The sequence below is a fragment of the Guyanagaster necrorhizus genome (assembly GCF_019112545.1).
Source record: "Guyanagaster necrorhizus MCA 3950 unplaced genomic scaffold BT62scaffold_12, whole genome shotgun sequence".
Lineage (NCBI taxonomy): Eukaryota > Fungi > Basidiomycota > Agaricomycetes > Agaricales > Physalacriaceae > Guyanagaster > Guyanagaster necrorhizus.
Genome location: NW_025064891.1, coordinates 92,224 through 114,725, shown reverse-complemented (window position 1 = coordinate 114,725; position 22,502 = coordinate 92,224). Strand labels below are relative to the sequence as shown.

General features: G+C 49.1%; 12 protein-coding genes across 12 annotated transcripts; 7 read left to right on the top strand and 5 right to left on the bottom strand.

The window, feature by feature from the left end:
* Positions 1-55: 55 nt before the first annotated feature.
* Positions 56-1,892, top strand: BT62DRAFT_105831 (uncharacterized protein). Its single transcript, XM_043178592.1, has 4 exons — positions 56-227; positions 283-1,096; positions 1,154-1,252; positions 1,312-1,892. The coding sequence occupies exons 1-4, from the start codon at positions 87-89 to the stop codon at positions 1,611-1,613; spliced, it is 1,356 nt and encodes a 451-aa protein (XP_043039738.1). The 5' UTR covers positions 56-86; the 3' UTR covers positions 1,614-1,892.
* On the bottom strand, positions 1,740-3,607 carry BT62DRAFT_105929 (kinase-like protein). The gene is made up of 5 exons (XM_043178596.1): positions 2,755-3,607; positions 2,600-2,702; positions 2,270-2,532; positions 1,922-2,215; positions 1,740-1,864 (listed from the first exon to the last, which is right to left on the bottom strand). The coding sequence occupies exons 1-4, from the start codon at positions 3,478-3,480 to the stop codon at positions 2,003-2,005; spliced, it is 1,305 nt and encodes a 434-aa protein (XP_043039737.1). The 5' UTR covers positions 3,481-3,607; the 3' UTR covers positions 1,740-1,864; positions 1,922-2,002.
* Positions 3,608-3,672: 65 nt separating this feature from the next.
* On the top strand, positions 3,673-6,208 carry BT62DRAFT_967919 (uncharacterized protein). Its single transcript, XM_043188882.1, has 6 exons — positions 3,673-3,964; positions 4,018-4,244; positions 4,295-4,384; positions 4,443-4,666; positions 4,718-4,898; positions 4,951-6,208. The coding sequence occupies exons 1-6, from the start codon at positions 3,797-3,799 to the stop codon at positions 5,876-5,878; spliced, it is 1,818 nt and encodes a 605-aa protein (XP_043039736.1). The 5' UTR covers positions 3,673-3,796; the 3' UTR covers positions 5,879-6,208.
* On the bottom strand, positions 5,997-6,922 carry BT62DRAFT_104771 (uncharacterized protein). Its single transcript, XM_043178497.1, has one exon. The coding sequence runs from the start codon at positions 6,870-6,872 to the stop codon at positions 6,114-6,116; it is 759 nt and encodes a 252-aa protein (XP_043039735.1). The 5' UTR covers positions 6,873-6,922; the 3' UTR covers positions 5,997-6,113.
* A 111-nt stretch (positions 6,923-7,033) lies between these two features.
* Positions 7,034-8,288, bottom strand: BT62DRAFT_986823 (tetrapyrrole biosynthesis, porphobilinogen synthase; the record flags this gene model as incomplete). Its single annotated transcript, XM_043190023.1, has 6 exons — positions 8,263-8,288; positions 7,963-8,209; positions 7,550-7,914; positions 7,412-7,499; positions 7,148-7,364; positions 7,034-7,092 (listed from the first exon to the last, which is right to left on the bottom strand). The coding sequence occupies exons 1-6, from the start codon at positions 8,271-8,273 to the stop codon at positions 7,034-7,036; spliced, it is 987 nt and encodes a 328-aa protein (XP_043039734.1). The 5' UTR covers positions 8,274-8,288.
* A 173-nt stretch (positions 8,289-8,461) lies between these two features.
* On the bottom strand, positions 8,462-11,916 carry BT62DRAFT_104751 (uncharacterized protein). Its single transcript, XM_043178496.1, has 16 exons — positions 11,803-11,916; positions 11,711-11,733; positions 11,615-11,658; positions 11,528-11,560; positions 11,450-11,477; positions 11,108-11,393; positions 11,047-11,058; positions 10,418-10,981; positions 10,358-10,367; positions 10,108-10,308; positions 10,020-10,051; positions 9,779-9,971; positions 9,540-9,731; positions 9,479-9,492; positions 9,292-9,423; positions 8,462-9,238 (listed from the first exon to the last, which is right to left on the bottom strand). Exons 1-16 carry the CDS (start codon positions 11,869-11,871, stop codon positions 8,687-8,689), a joined length of 2,385 nt encoding a protein of 794 aa, XP_043039733.1. The 5' UTR covers positions 11,872-11,916; the 3' UTR covers positions 8,462-8,686.
* A 12-nt stretch (positions 11,917-11,928) lies between these two features.
* BT62DRAFT_1005531 (Sm-like ribonucleoprotein) lies at positions 11,929-12,495 on the top strand (the record flags this gene model as incomplete). Its single annotated transcript, XM_043177160.1, has 5 exons — positions 11,929-12,009; positions 12,059-12,156; positions 12,207-12,267; positions 12,318-12,420; positions 12,470-12,495. The coding sequence occupies 5 exons, from the start codon at positions 11,929-11,931 to the stop codon at positions 12,493-12,495; spliced, it is 369 nt and encodes a 122-aa protein (XP_043039732.1).
* On the bottom strand, positions 12,492-14,134 carry BT62DRAFT_986822 (WD40 repeat-like protein). Its single transcript, XM_043190022.1, has 5 exons — positions 13,535-14,134; positions 13,327-13,481; positions 13,080-13,274; positions 12,809-13,032; positions 12,492-12,760 (listed from the first exon to the last, which is right to left on the bottom strand). The coding sequence occupies exons 1-5, from the start codon at positions 13,759-13,761 to the stop codon at positions 12,620-12,622; spliced, it is 942 nt and encodes a 313-aa protein (XP_043039731.1). The 5' UTR covers positions 13,762-14,134; the 3' UTR covers positions 12,492-12,619.
* BT62DRAFT_104863 (uncharacterized protein) lies at positions 13,594-15,884 on the top strand. Its single transcript, XM_043178506.1, has 3 exons — positions 13,594-14,211; positions 14,267-15,794; positions 15,868-15,884. Exons 1-2 carry the CDS (start codon positions 13,818-13,820, stop codon positions 15,523-15,525), a joined length of 1,653 nt encoding a protein of 550 aa, XP_043039730.1. The 5' UTR covers positions 13,594-13,817; the 3' UTR covers positions 15,526-15,794; positions 15,868-15,884.
* On the top strand, positions 15,616-16,379 carry BT62DRAFT_104840 (uncharacterized protein). Its single transcript, XM_043178501.1, has 3 exons — positions 15,616-15,794; positions 15,842-16,001; positions 16,050-16,379. The coding sequence occupies exons 1-3, from the start codon at positions 15,706-15,708 to the stop codon at positions 16,197-16,199; spliced, it is 399 nt and encodes a 132-aa protein (XP_043039729.1). The 5' UTR covers positions 15,616-15,705; the 3' UTR covers positions 16,200-16,379.
* A 118-nt stretch (positions 16,380-16,497) lies between these two features.
* Positions 16,498-18,117, top strand: BT62DRAFT_104686 (uncharacterized protein). The gene is made up of 2 exons (XM_043178491.1): positions 16,498-17,101; positions 17,153-18,117. Exons 1-2 carry the CDS (start codon positions 16,660-16,662, stop codon positions 18,019-18,021), a joined length of 1,311 nt encoding a protein of 436 aa, XP_043039728.1. The 5' UTR covers positions 16,498-16,659; the 3' UTR covers positions 18,022-18,117.
* Positions 18,118-19,720: 1,603 nt separating this feature from the next.
* Positions 19,721-21,579, top strand: BT62DRAFT_919584 (uncharacterized protein; the record flags this gene model as incomplete). Its single annotated transcript, XM_043184169.1, has 4 exons — positions 19,721-19,767; positions 19,818-19,854; positions 19,912-20,663; positions 20,718-21,579. The coding sequence occupies 4 exons, from the start codon at positions 19,721-19,723 to the stop codon at positions 21,577-21,579; spliced, it is 1,698 nt and encodes a 565-aa protein (XP_043039727.1).
* Positions 21,580-22,502: the final 923 nt, after the last annotated feature.

Below are 22,502 nucleotides of genomic sequence, written 5' to 3'. Positions count from 1 at the left end.
TGAATTTTGGGCAACTTCATATGATTTGCTTACGTCACTCGATTTTGTTGTAACAAATGTGAAATGGCACCCTGATTGCAACCGCAATGAACTTCCTTGACCCGTACGACCTTTCTGCTGCGGGAAACAGCACACCACCACCTGGTCAGCCTGAGCAGAGTCTTAATGAAGAAGTTAACCAAGTCATCGGCCAGCTGAATCGCTTCTGGGGTGGATTTCGGAGACAGGTACTTGCGGCGTTTTCTACCATTGCTAACCTTGAACGACATTGGGCAGAGCCAGACTGCCATCGAGACGGCGAAGAAAGATTTCTCACAAGTCGTCACCCAGGCTCAGAAGGAACTGAACAAGTACACTGGTGCAGAGCCAAGCGCAACCGAGACTGAATCACCCACTGAAGCTGAACCAGAGACAACACCCTCAGCCTCTACGCCGACAAATCGCGAAGAGCCTGCGTCGTCATCTACTTCCTCCCATAATATATTCTCTCGCTTGCAGTCGGCTCTTCCTCCCAACATCGTCGCGACCGTGCAGGACCATATCCCGGACTCATTGAAGCACGCCTCCGAGAATATCGACTTTGTCCAGCTACGAGCGACTCTCTCCACTGAGTTCCAGCGTATTCAAGGCGTCACACGGTCTCAAGCAGAGGAGTATGTACACAAGAGCGAGACCCTGCTCAAAGAGGCCATCAAAGAAGCCAGTGACGTGCTAAGGGATGCTGTCAAAGTCATTCCTCCCGAGGACTCGAATGGGGGCGGTCTCATATGGGATGGATCAGATATGTGGATGCTTCCAGCAGATCCCTCAGAAACCAGCAGCAGCCCCGACAAGGGGAAGGGAAAAGCAACCAGTCAGCGTGCCGTTGCTACCAGAGCTGAAGCTCTCCTCAGGAGACTCAAGCACGATTCCGAAATCATCAGACGTGACCCGGAAGTTGATCAAGGTTCGAAGGAGGTGTATTTTCAGTGGCTTGCTTCCGACGTCAGCAGCAAGGAGGGTGGTATTGATAATGAGGACTGGAAGGCCAAGATCATTGCCGCTCTCCAGGATCCGGTCGACGGTGCAGGGTTAAAGGCTAATGAGGATACTTTAGGCAAGTCAACATTCATTCCAGCATCTACATCTCTCTTGACGCCGCCCCATCGCACAGTGCCGTTGGAAATGACAAGAGAAACGTTCTGGACAAGGTTCTTCTTCCGTACGCATCAAATTGCACGCGAAGAAAAGAAACGACAAGCCTTGATTCGAAGTAAGTGATCTTCAGATTTCATAAGGCAATCAACTTCATTATCGATACTCTCCTGTCAGGGTCAATGGACAACGAAGAGGACTTCAGCTGGGAAGATGATGACGAGGAGGAGGTTCCAGGCAGTGCTCTGAAATTAGATGCCCTGCAATCATCTGAGGGCACGATACACCCCGAAGGGAAACCAGTCGTGACGAACACATCTGTACCGCCTTCGCGGACACACACACCTGCAACGATGAGTCCCAGAGAGAGCAGTGAAGAAAGCTACGATCTTCTATCATCGGGAAATGTAAGCGAAACGAAGATTAGTGGTAAGAAGGCTGTCGATTCCTCTGATGACGGTGAGAGCGATTGGGAGTAGGTTGTTGATTTAGCGTCAATGATGGATTAGTTTTACTGAGATGTACTACGTATTTTTACGATCACGATCGCAATGTGGATACTGGCATAAAACAAAATGTCCTTGGGCAGCCACATAAGCGTACAATCATTACCTATCAGCATAAAGTACTCCAGCCGCTAGTAGCAGTGGATCAACCGACATCGTTAAGTTTGGAACCGGTACGAAGGGCTTGTTGACTCTCCTCTTCACTTCCTTTGGTCGGTATGGTGCTACATTGATAGTTAATGATCAGACAGGGCACATGTCAGTAAGGCTGTAGAACCTACGTGAGATCCTCTTCTCTTTGACTAGCATGAAATCTCTGAAGAAGATCCATCACATCGCCAATCAGGGACAATTGTTATTACTCACACATCCTCAAAAAACTTATGCGTTTTTATCTGCTTAATACTGTAACGATCTTTAGGTGTTTGCACGAGAAGCTTCAAAACATAGTTAAGCAGCTCCATGGGCATTACAACATCAAGAAGACCTACACGTGAAAAGACCAGATCCCTTGCAGCCGGTGTCATTTTCTGGCATATGTCTATCCGGCGACGTGGGTCCTTATGGAAGGCAAACTAGCGAAGCACGGATTAAAGTCAACTCACAATAATGTGATACAACCAACACACGCTGTATGGGCACTGAAACATGGAGAACAGTACGAGACCATAACACCATATATCGGCAGCAGATCCGGAGAAGAGCCGCCCCGCCCCGATTTCAGGCGCCATCCAGTCCTGAGTGCCTACGATTTCGTCGTAGTAAATATGGCCAAGGGCGTTGCTGGCGGGCAGGCTGATGCCGAAGTCAACTAGTTGTATATGGCCTGATCCGGATATCATGATGTTGGGAGGTTTTATGTCCAGATGGTAGTACCCTAGGCCATGCAGCCCTTCTAATGCAACCAACTGTGAGGCGACGGAGAATGAGAAATGGAAACGAAGAAAATAGTTACAGACGTACGAGTTCCGCGGCATAGAGCAAAAGTTGATCCCGGTGCATTGCAAGGTTTCTCTTACACAGATAATTAAGCCTGTTTTGAAGCGTTTCCATGCACAACGGCTAAGAAATGTCAGTTGAAGCATAGACAAAAGCGGACAGATAGATTACTCACCATAACCATATAAACAAAGTTTTCATCCTGAAAAGAAGCCGATATTTTCCCCAGAAAGGGTAGACGCTCGCGGGTGATTTGTTCGAGGATATTCCTCTCATCAATAACACGCTCCGATTTTAGTTTATGAGCCGTTTGCCCGTCAGTTGGACCTGCGAGCCTGCTCTTATGGAAGACCTTGACAGCTACTGGTTTTGGCTCTTCGTAGGGTTTTGCTCTTTTGGCGTATAGCACGCGAGAGTACATTCCTGAACCGAGTTCATATTGGAACGTGTAACGCTTGCCACTGAAGGTTACTGGTGGTAGGCATTCCTGTAACACAGGGTCACGATCGCGAATCAAAGGCTTTGGCTCTAACAGTGGCGGTTTGGGCTCGGCCTGGCCCCAGTCTGACGTCGGTAAAGGTTTGGGACTCAGAGGGGGGGATGGAGCGGTCTCCGTCGAGGGTCGGTTGGTCTCCATTAGAAATTGCGGCATCCCAATGGAGGTGGATGTCAATGCGACTGGCTCTAGGTAATTACGGTTGACCTCATCGGATTCGTTTCGGCCTAGCGGCTCGGTAAAACTACTGTCTGCCTCACTGGCAACAGGGACTGGGTGCAGGTCACTGAGAGAAGAAAGGGGGCCACGGGGGTAGACGACGTCAGAGAAATCACCGTCGGCAGTCAACGGTATGGGTTGGACTTGCATCAAGCGGCGGATACGAGAGAAGAATTTGAGAGTCATGTCAACGAGAGAGAGATAGCAACAAGTTCACATCATATAGAAAGAGGAGGTTCATGATTTGTTCGATTATTGTCCTATCCTGGTCGAACAAAGGAACGGAATCCGAACGGGTAACAATAACGGTTCGTTAAGGATTGCTATATTTAGGGTGATAGCCGGCGAGAAGACCACAAGTGCCAAACAGGATCAAATGGCCGGTATTTCTTTCTTTCGACAAGACACGTTGTCCAGCTGAACGATTTTCCGGCGTACCGAGCGCATTTTATTGCTGCTGTCGTGCAGCTGGCGACAAGAAAGTCTCCAATATCTGCACGAAATGGGTCTCAAGGAACGCAGAAACCTCAAGGCTTCGACCTACCTGCGTTTGGCACGCCCTGTCCTTGTCAATGGCTTGAGGCTTTTCTGGGCAATTCTCATTTTCTGGGGCGACTTTGGCGTCTACTTTTGGAGTTTGGCGTCCTGCAGATGGCCCGACTCTTCACTGGTCGGTATTCAACACAGTCCCAACCATTCCATTCTATTGAACTTGTTTCCAAGGCGCGTTCCAAGGAGAGGCCCACTCACGTCATGATAATATCAGATCCTCAAGTTAGGCATCCATCCGTATTTTATGAAGAGACCTCCCGGTTAGGCTCTCTCCGCCAGCTTATATTCGACCTGAACCTAAAGAAGAACTGGAACGTAGCTGCGCATTTCAAGCCCGACGTAGTTATCTTCCTTGGTGATATGCTTGCCAGTGGAAAACATGTGCGATCAGAGAAAGAGCAAGTTTGATGAAATCTTGTCATTTTCATCTAACCCAATGCGCTTGCAGGTACCAACAGTATTTTGACAAGTTCCGGTCTGTGTTCTCTCTGGACAGCTCAATTGCGGTCCATTATGTGCCTGGGAATAATGATGTTGGGTGGGTAAATCCATTCTGTCAGCCTTTTCGCACCAGTGGCTCATGTTACACTTGACAGCATGGGCGTCTCTCGCGCGCTGTCCAAGAAGGTCCGGCAGAATTATTTTATCACATTTGGGCCTTTCAATCATCAGGCAACCGTACGGGGTCATCAATTCTTGTTTCTTGATGCACCTGGTTTGGTGGATGAAGACTACCAGCGATCGGCTGCAGGCATCCCGTATGATCTTTGGGATCCTGTTCCCGAAGGCCCGCTGGAATTTGTTAAATCTGTCGTCATAGGTAGTGAATAGTCTTTGGCAACAAATTGTATTGCTCAAGTGTGCGCTTTAGATTCCAGCCCCGTCGTGTTATTCACGCATATACCGCTCGCTCGACCGGACACTGCATCCTGTGGTCCTCTAAGGGAAAAGGGTTCTATCCGTAGAGGAGCCGGTCATGGCTATCAAAACACCTTTGGAAAACAGACTACTTCCTTCCTACTGAAGACCTTACAGCCTATCGTTGTCTATAGGTCAGTTATTCGCCTCATTGTCAGAAAATCCTTAATTTGACTGTCTGAAAAGCGGAGATAATCGCGATTATTGCGACTACAAGCATAAACTACCTTCTCCAGATCGTGAAGCTGAACATAAAAATGATATCCAGGAAGTCACCGTTAAATCGTTTTCCATGGCAAGACATATCGAACATCCAGGATTCCAGTTACTCTCCCTTTCCGATCCCTCGGCCGCCTTGGCAGCGAATATACCATCGTACGCCGACGCCTCATGCACTCTCCCTGATCAGAATGGGATATACAGTCATGTCTATCTCCCTCTGATGTTCCTCAGTTTCATCGGACTGTTTGTTTTCAACCTGGCTCGACGACGTCGAATGAAGTTGCTCCTACCACCAATTTCAATATCAGCCGGAATGCTTCCTACTAGCCCGTCACTTTCAAACACTTGTTGGGTTCCTATAAGTCCTACGGGCTCTCTGCCTTCTGCACTAAGGACACCTACTTCTGCTGCGGGACCAACATTCCGCGCCGCGTCGCATCCTGATCCACAGGGAACGCCCTTGAACTCTCCCTTATACTATCCGCAAGATAGAGAAGAAGAAGATCCGATGTTCCCTGTTCAATACGCTACAAGGGATACCCGTCTCATGCATGACGAGTGGTCTCCTGAGCACTCTGTCGCTACCGCTGATTACCACACATCTTCCGAGTTCGAGTCATCATCGAGCTCAAGACCTTTCTCTCATCATGCATCCCGCTGGTCATGGTCGTGGACCTTTGCTTTGTTCGGAAGGCGGAGACGGATCACTATCCGTCTGCCGAGGCTGTCTTGGGGTGGGTTCCGTGGGATCCTGGCATTGTTGGTTGAAGGACGAAATTCAGACGCGTTTCTTTCGCGAAGGGGCGTGTTGCAGAGCACACTCGTGGATGCCTTTAGCATCCTATGGCCTTCGCTACTGTTTTGGACGTTGATATCATGGTGGACCTTTTGATTGGATAGACCTTGCATCATAAGTTTGTACAGCGCACCGAGGGCATTGAGAGACAAATTTATAGACATTATTACTGGTATCCATAGCGCTGGTCGTGCTTCTAACATTACTATTGAACATTCTAACTCGAGTGTACTCTGTCTGCGCGTACCGTGTTCGCCTTCAACAGAGACGGTATTTGAGTGATGCCAAATGTCATTACGCCGAGAACTAGATATATCAGCGCAGGAAAGCATCAAAGACCTGAAGACCCACCATATCCCGTAAATTTCTCTGAAGGGGAGTGAAAATAAGCACTCGTTGTAGCACTAGCGAAGAGCCATATCGCAATTAGGGTTACGTTTGCCGCGACGGCGTATTTGTGTAGTGTAGACCAATGGGTAATCGAATGACGAAGGGATGGACGAAGTTGGTCCGCAAGGAAAAGGATGGACATGGTAAGGAGAAAGATGTGCCCAGAGACATCATGGCCCTTCCTCAATCTGGGCTTCCCTACCCACCCTGGAGGGGCAATGAATGACGCAGAGAATAGGTGGGGCCGTTCCGCAGGTGTGAGAGTCGACTTGGTGAAACAAAAGCCATGAGGAACCGTCATGATCTCACCAGAAGGAAGCGAAACGAAACAGTCGCCACCAGACGCGATGATGGCACGGTCTAGCAGGGCCGGTCCGAAAAACCAGCTGGTGAATACGAGCCATGCCGCCGTCTCGGTGACCCATTTGAATATCCGGGAAGCTGTTCTTGTGTCTGGGCTGCTGGTAGCCCACGAAAAAAGAAATGCGGCAGACGTCCATCCCCAAGCATACTTGATAAAATACACGTTCAAAAAGTTGGACTTGGTTGCCCAGTAGATGGACTTGGCCATGTGATGAGGAAGATGGGAAAGTAGAGGATCTGAGGTGTCGATATAGGTTCCGTAGACTACAGAATATGCGATTGCTAGAAAGATGACGGACGTTACAGCAATAAAGGCTGATATCCGTATGTCTGCCATGATGGTGGTAAGAAAGAGAACCACGTCGCATGATCCGAGGTTCGGAGTCCAGACCGAGAGCTATTTTACTTTGAAAACACGGTAAAACAATGGTAAAACACCATTCTTGTATTACTTGTACAACATCTCTAACGATTCAAAGGTATCATAATAACCCCCTTTTAATTTTCAAGCCAGTCCAAAAATTCAGGTGTGAAATAAGTAAGAATAAGAGTTGCACCTAGAGAGACAAACCATTAGCACCGTCCAGTCACTGAGCACTGCCAATCACGCACCAGCACGGATCATACTATCCACAGTTTCAAAGGCCATCGTTCGGAGGTCATATACACCAGCTCTTGCCCCAGCTACGACCATAGCGAACTCTCCACTTACTTGATAGCAAGCCAGAGGATGGTCTGGGGCAAGTTGAGCAGCATCAGCGATGATATCGAGATACGGTAGAGCTGGTTTAACCATTATAACGTCGGCACCTTCTGTAGTGTCACGTTGCTATACCGTGGTCAATGAATGGCTTGGAGAGAATGTTTGCGTCTTACGATAGCTCGCCGGGCGAGTCCCCGAGCTGATGGTGGCAACTGGTAGCATTTTCGATCTCCAAAAGAAGGTGCGCTCCCTGCGGCATCCCTGGTGGCGCGTTAGACCGGATCTGACGCGAATTTGAAGCTCATGCCCACCGAAAAGGACCGTACAATGCGCTGGCAAACTTAGCAGAGTAAGCCATCAAGGTGCATTTATTCCCTAGTCCAGCGTTGATGAGACCTTGTTTTATGCCCTTGATACGGCCGTCCATCATGTCACTAGGAGCTACGCAGTGGGCCCCGGCCTTCGCATAGTTGACGGCAACCTCGGTAATACGATCCACAGAAGGAGCGGTATTGATAGTACCATCATCGTGGAGCAGACCGCAGTGACCGTGGCTTGTGTACTCGCACAGACAGACATCACAGGCGATGTAAAGAGCGGGGAACAGTTCGCGAAGTTTCTTGATAGCAAGAATGACGGGTCCAGCTGGATCGTCTGCTGGCGTTCCCTTCTCATCCTGCAGTAGCCATTAGAACTGTTATATGCGCGAATGAACAATAGGAACCTTGATGCATTTCAGTGGTACTCCGAAGAGAATCACGCTTTGTAGACCCTTCGTGACCAATGGACCCAGGAACTCCTCCAATCTGTTCACTCCCCATCGCTTCTGTCCTGGGAGACTCTCAATAACGTCGCTTGCATCTGGGTCGTCCGTTATGAAGATGGGGTACATAAGCATTGACTTTGTGAGCTGGCGCCTGCCTTGCCATGATCGAGACAGTGGATGGTGGTACCCGCCCTGGAGAATCGAGCTGGAAAGTAGACTGTCGGTGGCAAATAAAAGTACCACACCATGTATGCTCACGAGATATCCATGCAAGTCGAATGCTGGTGCAAGGGAAGCTGAGGTAGGAGGGAGGGAAGAGTGGGAGGTCGTTGACTAACGAAATTTCCGGATCAAATTGTTCCTCCACCGGCGGTCAACGGTATACCCAGTATTTCTTCCCGAACTCGTTGCGTGGGTAGAACGACACGTATACACATGGATGCGATCTTTATTTCATCCATTGACAAATGTTTTGTAATTTTTAAGTCACTGTGCCTTCTCAAGTTATCTCAGGCCTCAGCAGCTGACTGGTCCTACTAATAGAATAATGTATGGATGAAATATATGGCCGTACTATGCGCTCCCTACATATCGTAAAGCTTCGGTGTTGGAACGTCGAGCGTGCGTGGATCCGACATGAAAGAGGACCACTCATTCCGCCTTCGGATGTTCGTGCATCAGACTATGTATCGTCGAAAGGGGGTATGATATCCAACGGTTGTATAAATGGTTCGTTCGTTATATCCGGATGGATGGATAGAAAAGACGACATGGACGGTTCCAGTATGGGGTTGGCATGCTGATCTTGAAAGAATGATGGTGGATGCATCGGGAAATCTATGCTCTCGAATAATGAGGGGTCCTGAAGAGGATCATTAAATGTCGTAGGGACGGGAGTAAATGCGTTGGACGTGTATGTCATTGATGAAATATCGTCAGGTTGGTTAAGCGTATAATCACCTATGTGCGAGATCATGTAATCGACAAGCGACTCATCCGAGATAGATTCTTGTATGCAGTCCATCACAGATGTGGGCGGCTCAGCGGCCTTGAACGTGCGTCTTTGTGAAAGCACTTTGCTTACGATGACTTTGGTGTGTCCACCAAATATTTCTAATTCGAGGTCGGTGGCGGCATTGAAATCATGAGAGTCATCTGGACAGCTGGAGGCACTGGGATCTTGTCTCTGAGAAAAGATAGAAACAGCTTTGTCACGCAGCGGTCGGAGTATTGTCTGTATATTTCATCAGAAAAAAAAAATAGGATGAATAGATAATTTGATTATACCAAGCCACTGCGCGCTCGCACTGAATGAAGTGCACCTTTCTCAAACCAGTCAACGACCAGGCCTAGATCAGCGAATGCTTTTGATGCCATCGGTGAGGGCGGAGCTCTTGTGGCTATCGTTGCTACCACAATCTGCAGTAGTTACGGTAAGCAGACCACGGCAGATAAGTCTAGCAAATGAACATACAGCAGCAGAAAACACTGCAACAAGGATCAGCAAGGTCTATCAAATGAAAAACGAGACTTACAGCTACTCCAGACAGTCCACCGACGCATCAGCAACAACGGAAATTTTGCAAAGTGCTTGACATGGGACTGGATGATGCCGGACGCGCACCGATAGGCGGCAAGATACGACGCCACGAACGGGCTACATAACGGATCTTCAGGATGGCCAAGTATAGCTTGAACAAAGAACCCTCGATGTATATACAGACCAGCTGGTCATAAAAATGAGAACAGCTGGAATATATTCACTATAACTCACTGATTCCTCGTAACCGCGATAGAAAATGTCCGCGCATGTACTCTGAGGGTGTAGATATATCATCTAGTTTTTGGTACTTTGCACTGATATGGCGCGGAGGGCGCATTTGACGGAATTCTTTGTCCAATTCAAGGATAGTTTGATAGGATGGGGGTTTTGCACCTAGCACAAGTTCGACAACTTTGGTAACGATCTAGCCAAGACATGAGTTTAGTGCACAATTGTAGAGCGGTAGCGCTACCTTCGTCGTAAAAATATATCTGTATCGATCCTCTGTTGAATGGTGTCATCTACAGGAAGCCTGAAACCGGAAGACAAGATGAACTTACGTCCTGGTAAGCGGTTGCCGTCATTATCAAGAGTCTCTTCATGGTCTGTCGGAAATTGACAGTCAACATAACTGAGGCGGATTGACGGAGGACGCCCAAGAGTTAGACTCATAAAAGTGTCTATGTAGAAAATCTCCCAAAACAGCTTTCTTCTCTTGTGTAACGTCTTCGTGTCCATTGTCCTTTGTGAGCTTTCTCGATCTATAAAAATACGTCCAGATGCATGGCTCTACTGGAAAAGACAGCCTACGGAGACCAAGCTTTAAGTGCAAATGTCAGTAAATTTTCAATCGACAAGAAAAACACTAACGCTTTGCGCCAACTTCGCAGCCATCGAAGATAAAGTCCAGGCTCCATCCCTGGTATATCTCCGGCCACCCTGCGAGACATATACAGCCATAAGCAAAACAGCTTGTATAGTTGCCAACTCGGGGCTATTGAATATACGGTGGAGATTCAGCGCAGCGCAACCAAGGTCAAAATAATTGTCCGCCTCAGTATTGTAAGGCGGAAGAGTTAAATCAACCAGAGCACCCAACGCAAATATAAAGAACAAGACGGCCAGTTTATGGCAAGACAAAGGTGGGGGCTTCCTTGGGCGATGTTCCTTTGCATCTCCAAGGTGCCGATAGATTGGAGTGAGGAGTTCAGCAATAATTTCACTTCGCTCTATGACCCGGATGCCTGTGGTGCCGTGTTCCTGGAAAGTTTCACACAAGCTCCAAGCACGGGGCTTTGGAGGAAGGAAACCATAAAGTATTTCCAGGGATTTTTCAACGTCCCAACCTGAATTTTTGAAAGGAAAATTGGGTACCAGCCGATGAACGACTCGTATAGAGTTGTCTAGGGCGCTCTCTTGCATCTCAGCACCAGCCTACAGTATACAGTATAATAGTCGTTAAACGCATGTTTTAGTGAGGCCTTAAGAAAAGAACTTGCCAACAACAGGCTCTAAGATGAAGTGGTCAAACTGACGTCTACGGGAGGCAATAAAGCGCACCTCTGTGCCCGCGGAGTGGCCAAAGTACTTGACGTCTCCATGTTCGCCTATAGTGAGCGTTCCCAGAGCATCCGATAAGTCCATAGGTGGGTTATCTGCGCTCTGCGTAGAAGGAAGAGACATTCCGGGTGGATATTTAATCATCAGCAGTTCTCGCCGCAAGAGCGGATGCGGTTCCTTCGAAGTCAAAGCTTGGAAGTCAGCCAAGGCCTCCTCCAATTCTCGTATTCGTTGCCCCATTTCTTCTACCTTCTGATGTAGGGTGCCAGTGTCGGATATCACTAACCTGTTTTTAGATACTTAGTATCGTGTACTACAAGTACATTGTTGAAACCGACAAACTTTTTCCCGGAGCCGTTTGACAGAGTGCCTGGAACATAAGGTGAGCCCAACCGATGCAATATATAGCGTGAAATGGACCTGTCGGGCATATCGATTCACAACCCCTACGAACTAGAACGGGATTTATGAGTGTCTGCTTTCCTGTCTGGCGTAGTGGTCGCTTACCGCACGAGGCGCATGGGACATGTTTGTCGCATTTTAATTTTAGCCTGGTAGGTGTGCGATGAGATCAGCTCCGCGATGGCGACTGAAAAAACGCACCTACGACATTCAGCACACGACAGCTAAAGAATAGTCAGCCATGGCTACAACATGTCGAGGCCAAGCCACGGTACTGAGAACGGTCAGCCTACCTGACCACGGATCCGTCGCATATCAATCTTTTCTTGGTTAGAGAGCTGGGTACAGATTCCCGGTGCCATATTAATGGTCCAATGCAGCGTCAAGGATAAATCTGGAGATCGACGTTGGTCGCACAAATGACTAAGACAGATTACAAGTTGATCGCTAAATCTTATCTTATCTCGTCAACTGGCCTTTTCATTTCTTCCACAACAATGGTTAGTGTCCATGTTGGTACAACTATCCTTCTTGCTGACCAGAAAGCAGCTCATTTTCTCTGTATTCAAGACCCTGACTGACCAGCAGGTTACCGTCGAGCTCAAGAATGACCTCTCGATAACCGGCGTACTCAAATCTGTTGACCAGTGCGTCTTCCTAGCGTCGGACGTTCAACCCATGAATAACAACGACTTAGGTTTTTAAACATTCGTTTGGATAATATCCAGGTCTTGGATCCAGCCAGGCATCCACACATGGTGCGTCGCTCTTCCGGCGCTATGCTCTCAATTTGACGCGCTGTTTGCAGATGGCAGTGAAAAACTGTTTTATTCGTGGCTCCGTCGTTCGTTATGTGCAGCTGCCTGGGGAAAATGTTGATACTCAACTGCTCGAGGATGCAACGCGACGAGGTTCGATAATGTTTTATCGGTCACATCACTAATTCTCAGATTCTTGCAGAGGCTCAGGCACAAGCCAAGCGGTAGTTCCAGTTCTAGATGCGAGACTTGCGATTTGTTCTGCCATGCTAGTGTATCTTACAGAGGAGTGCTATCCTATTTGCACTATTATACTGCTATTGGTGGACCTTCAAGCTTCCAAGAACCGAGCTCACTCCGGATGGCGCCATATCTTACACGTTCCATCAGCGCTGGCTGTAATCATCTCGCCCTCGCCATTTGGATGGTGCTCGGTCCAAGTAATGATTTTTCCGTGCACTTTCGGAGGAGGATTCGGTTGAAGCAGCTTTGCCTGGAAACCGTGAGTTCAACAGTCGCAACCTTACAAAATCAGACGCACATCCACAAGGTCCCAGGCCCATACCATTCCTTTCTCATCTCCACATACTACAGAGGCCTCGCCATGTCCAAAACATCCGCGACACCGATACGACACGTTGGTGTGCCCAGTAAAGTCGTTCAGCATTTTCCCCGAGGACATATCCATCAGCCGCAGATGAGAATCTAATGTGGTTACGAGAAGCGTTTGGCAGTCTTGGGTAGCCACAACCGACGTAACGGGTTCTGCTACAGCATAAGAATTAGCAAATATCGGTAGACACGATGCTTACGGCCTATAAAATCAGAGCGTAGTTCCCCTTTGCGCAAGTCGTAAGCTCGAACATTTCCATCTACGGATCCAGTAACGATAGTGGTTGAGTCAATGGAAATTGTTTGAATAGCATCTTTAGCTTCTTCCAGAACTTGAATGGCTTGACGGGATTGAGCTCTCAGGTCCCACAGGCGCACTGTAGAATCGAAGGATCCTGTGCAAGGAAATGAGTATTGATCATGGCATGGTTGTTGCGAAGAACGAACCACTGGCAACGACGCTCGCGTCCTCATTGAACTCAACAACATGGATCTTGCCCATATGCCCGGCCAGCCTACGAGTAGTCACTCCAGTAGCGACATCCCACACGAACACAGAGCGGTCCCCACCTGAGGAGGCGAACTTTGCATTATCATGGGCGCTAAAACATACAGTTTGAACAACAAAGTATGCAGGTTGAATGGGCGCACAGACACGGTGATGGATAGGACCTCGTAACCATGGGAGGCGAAGGCTTTTATTTCTGTCCCCAGATTGGCATTCCAGAGTCGAACTGTACGGTCCTGGCCGCCAGTAAGGATGTATTTCGCGCTGCCTTTCGCATAGCGAGCGACATTGACGGGCCCCTTATGGCCATCGAGGGTAACATGGAGTGTCCTTGCCAGAGCTTGAGTACCTTGAGTACCTCGAGAGGGAGCCATTATTGGGAGAGGGTGTACAAACTGGACTGACAGACTTGGCTTCACTTTTTACCATCATGACCAAACATCGCCTCTCGCCTGCATCTCTGCCGCCGTCCAAGCGCCTCCACGGTATAAATTCTGACAGTTCACATCCCTCTTCGACACCCAAGCTGACGTTCGAAACTGCCTTATACGATGAGCTCATTCTCTGCATCTTTTCCCATCTTTCCTGGGTCGACCTTTGTGCTACCCAGTCCACCAGCAAAACTTGGTGCAGACTTGCCGCTGACAATGAATTATGGAGGATCCTCTATCTCCGTGTCTACGGCCGTCCACGTTTGCGTGGTGCCAGGGGCTTTTTTGGCAGAGCAGACGGTCGCGAGGTCAGGTCCCTGCCCGATCGAGCCAAGATAGAAGACTTGAAGGACTGGAAATGGATGTTTCGCATAAGCTCCAACTGGCGAACAGGTATGCAAGGTCTCGCATATCGATGAAAAGTCTGGATTTACATCAACCTACCAAGGCCGGTGTTTAGTGGAACAATTTAGCGACAGTCCTGTCTTTCCCTCATTGACTCGCTTGGAGTCCAATTTTTCTCATGACGAGCGGACGCACTTACTATTGGCCGGGTCTCTGACTATTATTGCATCATCACGAGAGTCTCTGACCCCAGAAATTCATGTCAGAGCACCTTCAGGTGTTACCCATACTCTGCTGTGTAGGTCCTCTCGCAGCACCGCACCCAACAGAATTACGGCGCTCTCTTTGGACCAGTCATCTCCCGTGTCAGGTCGGGTGCATCTTGCTGCCTTTCTCTCCAGTGGAGAGTTCACAATATACCATATTCACCATACACATCTCGTTGGTTCAATAGCCAAGTTAACCTATGTCCCTACCACACAAACGACGCGGACTTGCCCAATTGTCCAATCTGTGTATCACCATCCACTACTCATTTCTCTATCGCAAGACTTTGCCCTTTCCATCTACGACCTTTCGGGTGATACCGTAACCCATACCCAAACGCTCACATCGTTCACTTCCTTTCCGCCTACGTCTCTGGTTTTATCTACCCCCTCGCTGTCCACGTATAGACTGGTCGTGGCTTATGCCATACCAGTATATCCAGCTCATTGGTCTGTTGGTGCCACAGAAGTCGTCATCTCGGGACATACATCTAGGATTTCACGTTCATCGGCCCTGGCCCTTGATACCGAGCCTATGACAGTTGTGTCTACACGAACAACTCGATCGTTTGATATACCCTCAGGGTGGATCGACGAGCGTAAAGTTCGCTCCATTCGGGAGCAATGGAGTCGAAAGGTATCGTTTATAGCAGATACACAGACTGACGGTAAATGGGTAGTCCTGGCTCCTGCTGGCGGCCTTTCAAATAGCACCTCACTATCCCCTAACAACCATCCTTTCACTGCTCCTTACATCGCATCTCCCATGCACTCACCCACAACGCTGCAATTATATCGTCTCTCACTTCCACCGATGTCCTCGGTTGCATCCAGTCCACCAAAGTTAACCTTTGCACGGAATCTGCACGGACAGATAGGCCCAGTATCATCTTTGGCTCTGGCTGATGGGAGATGTGTCAGTCTTGGACTGAATGGTAGTGTGTGGGTCTGGGATTTGGAAGCAGGCACTAGTGCTAAAGTCTGCGATCCAGAATCTTCACCACCCGTGTGTGGCAAGAGAACGTTGGTATTTGACGAACGAAGGGTGATTAGTTCTGGTCCCGAGGGTATCGTTGTTCGAAGATTCGACGTGTAAACACGATTCTTCTCCTTCTCTTAGTTGATGGTTAAATTTTTTGATCTCGTTGTATATATATTATGTAATAATTGTATTACAATATCCCTTGAATAGAACGTGCGGCGGCTCGCCTGCGGCCGAAACATCCTTGAACAAGATTGGTATCGTAGAACGCGTATCAAGAGCGTGGTGCTCTAGATGTCCTCTTGTCCAGACACTGCGGCTCCAACTCGATTGGCAGTCGTTGAGGAAAGGCTGGTAGGCCAGAAAGTGCGTCTGGCAGGCAAGTGAGTGGACCACACATGTAATAGCTTGCAGCTGATGGATGCTCGAGATTACTGTCGTATGATCCTGTCACAGGACTTGGAATTCTCCTGGATCATGATGCTGCCGTCCTAGTGGATGTGTCGCTCTGCGTCGATCACTGGTCGGGCGCATGGGTTCGGGAGCGACTGGGGGGGATTATGGTGATAGGGCACCTGGAGAAGAGTGACGTGCGTGTGCAGGCAAGTCAGGCGGTGGTCGAACTGACAGAATTTCAGGAGGAACTGCCGATACCGACGATTCCGTCATTTGCTCCGACACCTGCCCTTGATCCTCACTTGTTTCTTCGCGCAATACTTGTGATAAAGGCGGGGGACCTTGATTTAGAGATATGGAATCTGTCTATCGAAATGTTGACTGATTCATAATGAAAATGCATTTGTTTCAATGGCATGCATTTTCGAAAAAGACATCGAAGCAGATCTAAGATGCTGTCTCCCGACCATCGGATACAAAGACCACTCTTCTTGAATATTATATTATTGTCAGCCGTGTATGCATCAAAGGGCACTGTAGACAAAGCACAAAGGCATTTGCATCAGTGTTTTGGCAATGAGCAAGACGAACAAAGACCCCAGGGGGGGGGGGGGGGTCGCTGTTCCCAAAAAGGAAACCCACGTGGTCAATATATAAAACAGCCCGGTAAGTCAAAAGGTATATAGGCCCGCCACCTGCTTCGACTTGGCTTACCTTTCTTCTTCCTCCATCGCCGTCTCGGCCTCCTTTCATTCCATTACGTCCTATCATTTCCCTTGCGGCGTCCCACTGCCTCTGTTTCTTCTCTTCCAGTCTCCTCCAGTCGGGTACCCTCTTTCTCCCTCCTCAGTCATGTCCTTTTCGGATTCATCAGCCAGTCGGCTTCCTATCTCCTTCGCTCGCTCAGAGCCTATACCTGACACGACCCGGAAACCTCAGTCTTCCCTCAGCGGTACGATGACGCTGACGATGTCATCGATGTCGTCTGTCACCTCTGCACTCTCCCAGCCATCCACTACCACATCAGACACACTCACACAACATGAACCAACCCATATTCCAGGCCTTTGGAAGATTGGCCGTCATCACGTTCTTTCTGTAGAGTTTCCTCTCGTCCAGTACTGTCTTAACTTCGCGGAGAACAGTTGGAAGCTGCCGCAGGAGCTCCAAGATACCACCTTGCGCGCTCTGTCAGCGCTCTCAGTCTTTGACAGACCTTCGCACCCAGCTCATTGGCTATTTTGGGGCAGCAAGCAGGTCGATAATACTCTTGAATTGACACACAGGGTCATAGGTGAGTCGTGTGGCGTTTGTTATGCAATTCCCGCTTCAATTATTCTTCTAGATGCAAAAAATCCTCCCCTTATTAGATACTTCGGGGTCAGACCAAACATGCTTACTTTGTACCTTTGGCATTCCAAGGGCTGGCATCAAGTTATCCGTTCTAAGCTATGGTATTCCCAGCTGGCCCAGAAGCAGGCTCCCATTCCCTCAGGACCTCAAACTCGCAAGCGCCATCGCGAACCTGTCGTTGTTTCTATCTCAAGCTTCGCAGACGCCGACGTCAGTCCCGAAGGGGCGCCAGTTACCAAGCGGCCTAGGATGCAGACGCGACGATCTTGCCTGCGCAAAGCGGCGTCACCCCTTCAGACAGCAGCAACCCATTCCGCTAGCATATTGCAACCTTCAGGCCCATTAACAACTGTCGAATATACCTTCGAAACAGCACCCAATCCACCTGCCTCGCAGTGGCCAAGCACTTGCCAGACCCACAGCGCTAAACGAGTTGTGGTCATAGAACCAGCCTCAACATCATCTACGTCGTCTTCAGCATTATCGCAGTCACCATGTCCCGTCCCTCGTACTATTTCCTCATCGATATCTCGCTCTCGAAACCGATCAAGCTCCCAAATCTCATCTGAGACGCTCATCGCATCTAATAGGTCTTTATCTGTTGCGTCTACCACAACCGCGAACGAGCCGCCTGAGTCTCTGAATCTCAAAGATATGGCGACCGAGGAACTTGTCAAGGCGGATTACCAGGAAGAGATCATTTCAGCTCGGATTACACGATCCAAAGGTCATTCTGCAGCGCAACAGACACGTATGAAGAAATCCTCCCCCTATGCGACTGAAAAGACCGAACAAGTCAAGATGAGAAGGGGGAATACGAAGGCATTATGTGCCCGGAAAGTTGGAGGTGGCCGGAAATGATTTTCTTGGACCTTCTCTTTATGTTTTTCAGCGTTTGCGACATCCCTTATACATTTTTATCGACCACGGAACGGAAAGGAATTTCTTGTTTTTTTTTCTTACATTATTATGTGTCTGCTGAATTATGAAGTCCTCTCTCTGATTTCTTGTACTCTTGTCTTGTATTTCGTATCTGTATAGTACCTGTTTTATCATATGTTGTACTGGAATTCTGATAGTCTTTTTGTTCTGACCATGCTGTGATACCTGCAGAACCGAAGAAACGTGTCAACGCGTCTGCCAAATGGGTCATTGCGAGTGTCACGTGATCGCGTAACTTTGATTCCGTTCATCGGTGCCTGCAGGCTTGGCAATGGCAATGGCGCCCTCGTCATATCTGTCACTGAGCATCTCTGCTTGCCAGGTATGTTCAAAATCAAACGAATTACATCTTGCGTGGTCAAGACTACAAATGACGGACGGCCATCAATTGTACAGTTTCCTTCTACTTGGATGTTGCCCGATTGCCGTATAGGTCCCCGGAGTAACGAAGTACTTTTTCCGTCATTCAGCATCATTGACACGACGAGGTCAAAGTAGCTTGGCGTAACCGTTATAATTCGGCGGTAGCGGTACTCTGGGTTGTATGTTGAGAGGTCAGTGGAGATTAGAAATATGATAGGACCCAAAAAAGGGTCGAGACGGATACGATGCCAGAGATAGTTTAGCGTCTGTGCCCTCGACCGAGAACATCGGGTATGGTGAACTGAGACCAAAGAGCGTAAGACTCGGGGAATGACAGAACGGATGGGCCATGTTCTGGCTCACAATGGTGGTTAGCGCTTTCGGAAACATGTCGGGAGCAGAGAGGGAAAAAGTGTTTCCATACTGTTTCCGGGCCGTCGATCAAGGATCATGGGCATGGGAAGACTGGACAGTGGACACCGATGGCAAGGTTCGAGCCAGCTACCGCCCGTCTGAGAAACGCCGTCCGTGTAAAGGAATGGGTTGGGTAACATCCAGGAGGACCAGAATTGCGGTGATCCGAATTGTCAGGTGATATCTCCATATTCGATGTTCATGTGGTGCACCAAATGGAACTTTCATTTGAATGGAAACGTCGACTCGGCATAATGGCTGAGAATGGTCGGAAAGAATACATCCAGCTGGAAGACTCGAGTTTTCCACTGTGCGCTGCAAGGATCCTACTTGGCCCTGCATGGACCACAGAAATGGGATTCCTTCGCCTCCGGCCCCGGTTCCTGATCGAAACAATGATTAGATTAGATTTCCCCGTTTTGTGAAACAGACAGTAACGAGCACAGGATGGTCGCACGACGGTCGTGGGTCGCTTGATGATGTTTCGACCGAAAAATAGCATACAAGGCCTATGGCAATACAATGATAAATTATAACAATGAACGGACAAAGGTGACGCTAGGATCGGCAACCGGCGGCCCATTTTCCTGAAAGATGATATGGGACAGAGGGGAAACACAGAAAAGAAAGACCAGCCCGAATTTCGCTTCATTATAATGGATTGATTATTACTAAAGTTATAGAACTTCATTTCGCCGTCCGGCTGCTCTCTCAAACAAAAGTGACCCCAATTTGCCATTCCAAATGTAGAACGTGACTAAGCCGTGACATCGTCACACTAATCTTGGAAACTGCTGGCTCACCGGCCTTCAAGGGATCCTTCACTCTGCTTTTTACCACCATGGCGCCCTCTGCCTCTATGCCGCAGCACCCCCACTCGCGGAAACGGTATACTGCCTGGTTTCATTCTTCTGAAAGATATCTGACAGACATTGCAGTAGATGGTCGAAACAGCAGCTGCTACGGTACCTCGAGGTCGGTTAGCTTTACTGCATAGAGGCTGCAGACTGATCTTCGATTTTTCCACTCCAGGGGATTGGAGAATTGGCTACTCTCTTGGCGCCTACACTGCCACCGTCGCCACCAGCTTCCCGAGCGTCATCGCCAGCTCCAGGCTCCAAGCGCAAGCCAGACCCGTCACTCGCCCAAGAGCCCTCCAAACGTCCTAGAACGAGCTCAGTATCCAGCCGTTCCTACCCCCCATTGCCTCGTACCACGAACTCGACCCAGCCACCGCCGGTCAACCGTCCGTCTAACCCTTTACCTCCTGCCGACCCCGCCGCCCGCTCGGAGCCGTGCGAAGATGGCGAAGTGCGTGAGGATCTCCCTTTGGCCCCGCCGCCGCCGCCGTCATCGTCCTCTACTGAGGCTGTTAATGTCGTCTCAAGCTTCATGCCGGTGCGCCGGCCCAAGCGAGGAAGGCCATACACAAGGCACTTTGACCAACTGCACGACAAATACCACAATGCCGGCCGCCTACTCAAGTACTCTGGCGACGCACGTTTTTGGTCTACATATCCTTCATCACATAGAGAATACCGACCGCTTCCCAATCCTCCGCCGCTTAATTCCCCTTACCACAAATACGGTGGTCTCATCGCCAGGCTCGAGCTTGTGGATGCCCTCATCTGCTTCACCTATTCCTTATGGAACAAGGATTACAACAAACGCAGCTGTATTGTGGATTCTTGGACCACCATTACGGCTTTTTTGAGTTGGTGCAAGCAAAAGTGGCAAACCGAAGAAGCGTCCAATGATGGAGAAAAGGCTCTTCTCGGACTAATGTAAGCTCCAGTGTTCTCCTGCTCAACCTCTCCGGTTCTTGACGCGGTTCATAGCTTCATGATCGAAGGCTTCATTAACGCACGTAAAGTGGCGTATTCGCCCCGGCTGCTTGATCAGGAGCTGGCCCAGGCCGTCGACGTTGCTAGGAAAGAAGTTAAGGGCGCCATTAATCAAGCAGAGAGTATACCCAAGGGCGCCAACCCATCTCTACTCGGGGTCAAGACACAGAACCAAGGTACCCCTCAAATGTTACCTTCGCCGGCGAGTATAGCACCTGCAAACAGTGCAAACTCTACGCCTACTAATCGGGACGATGGTACCCCCAATCCCAATGGCCGATCTTCTTCTATCGCCTCCTCAGTAGCGCCACCACCTGCACCAGCTGTGGTCGCGCCAGCGCCACATCCTCGAATAATACCCTCTCGTTATCATAATGGTCAGATACCGGCACATGTAGCAACCGCGGCGAACGGCGTGACGGTTCCGATGGGGACACACTTAATTGGCTCGCTGAAAGATCATTTCTCAAACATAAGTACGGCGGTAGCCTCTTTAAAGATGGCTGAGCAAACTCTCACGCTTCCCATAATTGCTCGCCATTTCCCAAAAACATTCGCTCGGATGGCCTGTTCTACTCTCTCCTTTATGGATGAGCACGAGCCCGACATCGAGGATGATGAAGGTGAACTTTATTGGCCAGGGCAAGGTCTTAGTGGCGAGGGACTTGGCTGGGTATGTCTAATGGGGCAAGCAATGCTGAGAGAGTTCGGCAGAACATACGGGTACAAGGGTTTGGCTGGTGTTGTACCAAAGCCTAGGCCGGAGGATTCGGTAGAGGGGGGGAACAAAGCTGGCAAAACAGGGTCTCGTCCGGGTTCGACGTCCCACGGCCACACTCCGTCCATGTCGCGGTAGCAGCTGTATACCTGCGTGCTAGTCACATCGCAACCCTGATCTGTCTTGCATTCACGGCGTTTTTACTGGAATCTCTCATCAGGACTCAAACCTGGAACTCGGATTACCTTGCATTTTCTCTGCCACGTTTCGCAATGACTCCCTCTCCAAAATTGCTGCATCGCATTCCGTCGACAAATAGACAATGCGCTATCCTCTCGGGCTTTGGCGACGACTGACAGCTCGCCATCACTTTCGCTGTGTCCGCGATTTTTCGCTCGTTTCACCGTTTGCCGCTCTAATTCGGACTTTTGCCACCCCCATAATGTAACGTGCGAAGTGCGGTCCTTGGACACCTTCATCCTACTTTCGATGTTATCGCGTTCTCCACAGACTGTATCACTAGACACAAGCATATCTTTTCTACGTCCTGACCATTGTATACCATCGATTATCATCTATCACACCACCCTGCATCTCTCCCTGCTGGCATTTGCTCATTACCCACTACTCTTTCCATTCTATCGTCTATGGAGGTTTTTCAGATGCTGGTGTGGAGATGTTTAAAACCCCCTGTGACCTCATTTATATCTTCACTACTTACACCAAGTTTCTCGTTGTAATACTGAAAGTTATTTTCCTTTCCCGGAGCGCTTTATTAACTGTTAGTTGTGTTTTTTTTTCTTTCTCCCCGGCACTATTGTTTTGATGGGTTGCACGATTGTTTCGTTAAATATTCTGTACAAGGCAATGACAAAGGAATGAAGCTGGTCTACGTAGGGGCTGTAGCTCCATTGTTTCCAAAGATGCTTCGTAGCGTTTCGTCATGAGAACGAGGCTCGATGGATGGTGATGGCAGTGCCTAGTTGCTGCCTAGGCTCATCTATTTAGGGTTCTCGTCGACTCCTGCTCATCATTCATCTCGAAACGGACTTTCTGTCCGA

What these genes read in the sequence shown, in the direction of transcription:
- BT62DRAFT_105831 (XM_043178592.1), top strand. Translation starts at nt 87, where the DNA reads ATGAACTTCCTTGACCCGTACGACCTTTCTGCTGCGGGAAACAGCACA. An exon ending in GGGGTGGATTTCGGAGACAG is followed by an intron (nt 228 to 282) that starts GTACTTGCGGCG and finishes GGGCAGAGCCAG; the next exon opens with ACTGCCATCGAGACGGCGAA. An exon ending in ACGACAAGCCTTGATTCGAA is followed by an intron (nt 1,253 to 1,311) that starts GTAAGTGATCTT and finishes CTCTCCTGTCAG; the next exon opens with GGTCAATGGACAACGAAGAG.
- BT62DRAFT_105929 (XM_043178596.1), bottom strand. Translation starts at nt 3,480, where the DNA reads ATGACTCTCAAATTCTTCTCTCGTATCCGCCGCTTGATGCAAGTCCAA. An exon ending in ACTTTGTTTATATGGTTATG is followed by an intron (nt 2,703 to 2,754) that starts GTGAGTAATCTA and finishes GACATTTCTTAG; the next exon opens with CCGTTGTGCATGGAAACGCT. An exon ending in CTATGCCGCGGAACTCGTAC is followed by an intron (nt 2,533 to 2,599) that starts GTCTGTAACTAT and finishes TTGCATTAGAAG; the next exon opens with GGCTGCATGGCCTAGGGTAC.
- BT62DRAFT_967919 (XM_043188882.1), top strand. Translation starts at nt 3,797, where the DNA reads ATGGGTCTCAAGGAACGCAGAAACCTCAAGGCTTCGACCTACCTGCGT. An exon ending in GATGGCCCGACTCTTCACTG is followed by an intron (nt 3,965 to 4,017) that starts GTCGGTATTCAA and finishes CTTGTTTCCAAG; the next exon opens with GCGCGTTCCAAGGAGAGGCC. An exon ending in CATGTGCGATCAGAGAAAGA is followed by an intron (nt 4,245 to 4,294) that starts GCAAGTTTGATG and finishes ATGCGCTTGCAG; the next exon opens with GTACCAACAGTATTTTGACA.
- BT62DRAFT_104771 (XM_043178497.1), bottom strand. Translation starts at nt 6,872, where the DNA reads ATGGCAGACATACGGATATCAGCCTTTATTGCTGTAACGTCCGTCATC.
- BT62DRAFT_104751 (XM_043178496.1), bottom strand. Translation starts at nt 11,871, where the DNA reads ATGGCACCGGGAATCTGTACCCAGCTCTCTAACCAAGAAAAGATTGAT. An exon ending in TGTCCCATGCGCCTCGTGCG is followed by an intron (nt 11,561 to 11,614) that starts GTAAGCGACCAC and finishes ATCCCGTTCTAG; the next exon opens with TTCGTAGGGGTTGTGAATCG. An exon ending in CGGCAACCGCTTACCAGGAC is followed by an intron (nt 10,052 to 10,107) that starts GTAAGTTCATCT and finishes ACCATTCAACAG; the next exon opens with AGGATCGATACAGATATATT.
- BT62DRAFT_986822 (XM_043190022.1), bottom strand. Translation starts at nt 13,761, where the DNA reads ATGGCTCCCTCTCGAGGTACTCAAGGTACTCAAGCTCTGGCAAGGACA. An exon ending in GAGGTCCTATCCATCACCGT is followed by an intron (nt 13,482 to 13,534) that starts GTCTGTGCGCCC and finishes TGTATGTTTTAG; the next exon opens with CGCCCATGATAATGCAAAGT. An exon ending in ACGCTCTGATTTTATAGGCC is followed by an intron (nt 13,033 to 13,079) that starts GTAAGCATCGTG and finishes ATGCTGTAGCAG; the next exon opens with AACCCGTTACGTCGGTTGTG.
- BT62DRAFT_104863 (XM_043178506.1), top strand. Translation starts at nt 13,818, where the DNA reads ATGACCAAACATCGCCTCTCGCCTGCATCTCTGCCGCCGTCCAAGCGC. An exon ending in AAGCTCCAACTGGCGAACAG is followed by an intron (nt 14,212 to 14,266) that starts GTATGCAAGGTC and finishes CAACCTACCAAG; the next exon opens with GCCGGTGTTTAGTGGAACAA.
- BT62DRAFT_104840 (XM_043178501.1), top strand. Translation starts at nt 15,706, where the DNA reads ATGTCCTCTTGTCCAGACACTGCGGCTCCAACTCGATTGGCAGTCGTT. An exon ending in AAAGTGCGTCTGGCAGGCAA is followed by an intron (nt 15,795 to 15,841) that starts GTGAGTGGACCA and finishes TGGATGCTCGAG; the next exon opens with ATTACTGTCGTATGATCCTG. An exon ending in GGCACCTGGAGAAGAGTGAC is followed by an intron (nt 16,002 to 16,049) that starts GTGCGTGTGCAG and finishes ACAGAATTTCAG; the next exon opens with GAGGAACTGCCGATACCGAC.
- BT62DRAFT_104686 (XM_043178491.1), top strand. Translation starts at nt 16,660, where the DNA reads ATGTCCTTTTCGGATTCATCAGCCAGTCGGCTTCCTATCTCCTTCGCT. An exon ending in ATTGACACACAGGGTCATAG is followed by an intron (nt 17,102 to 17,152) that starts GTGAGTCGTGTG and finishes TTATTCTTCTAG; the next exon opens with ATGCAAAAAATCCTCCCCTT.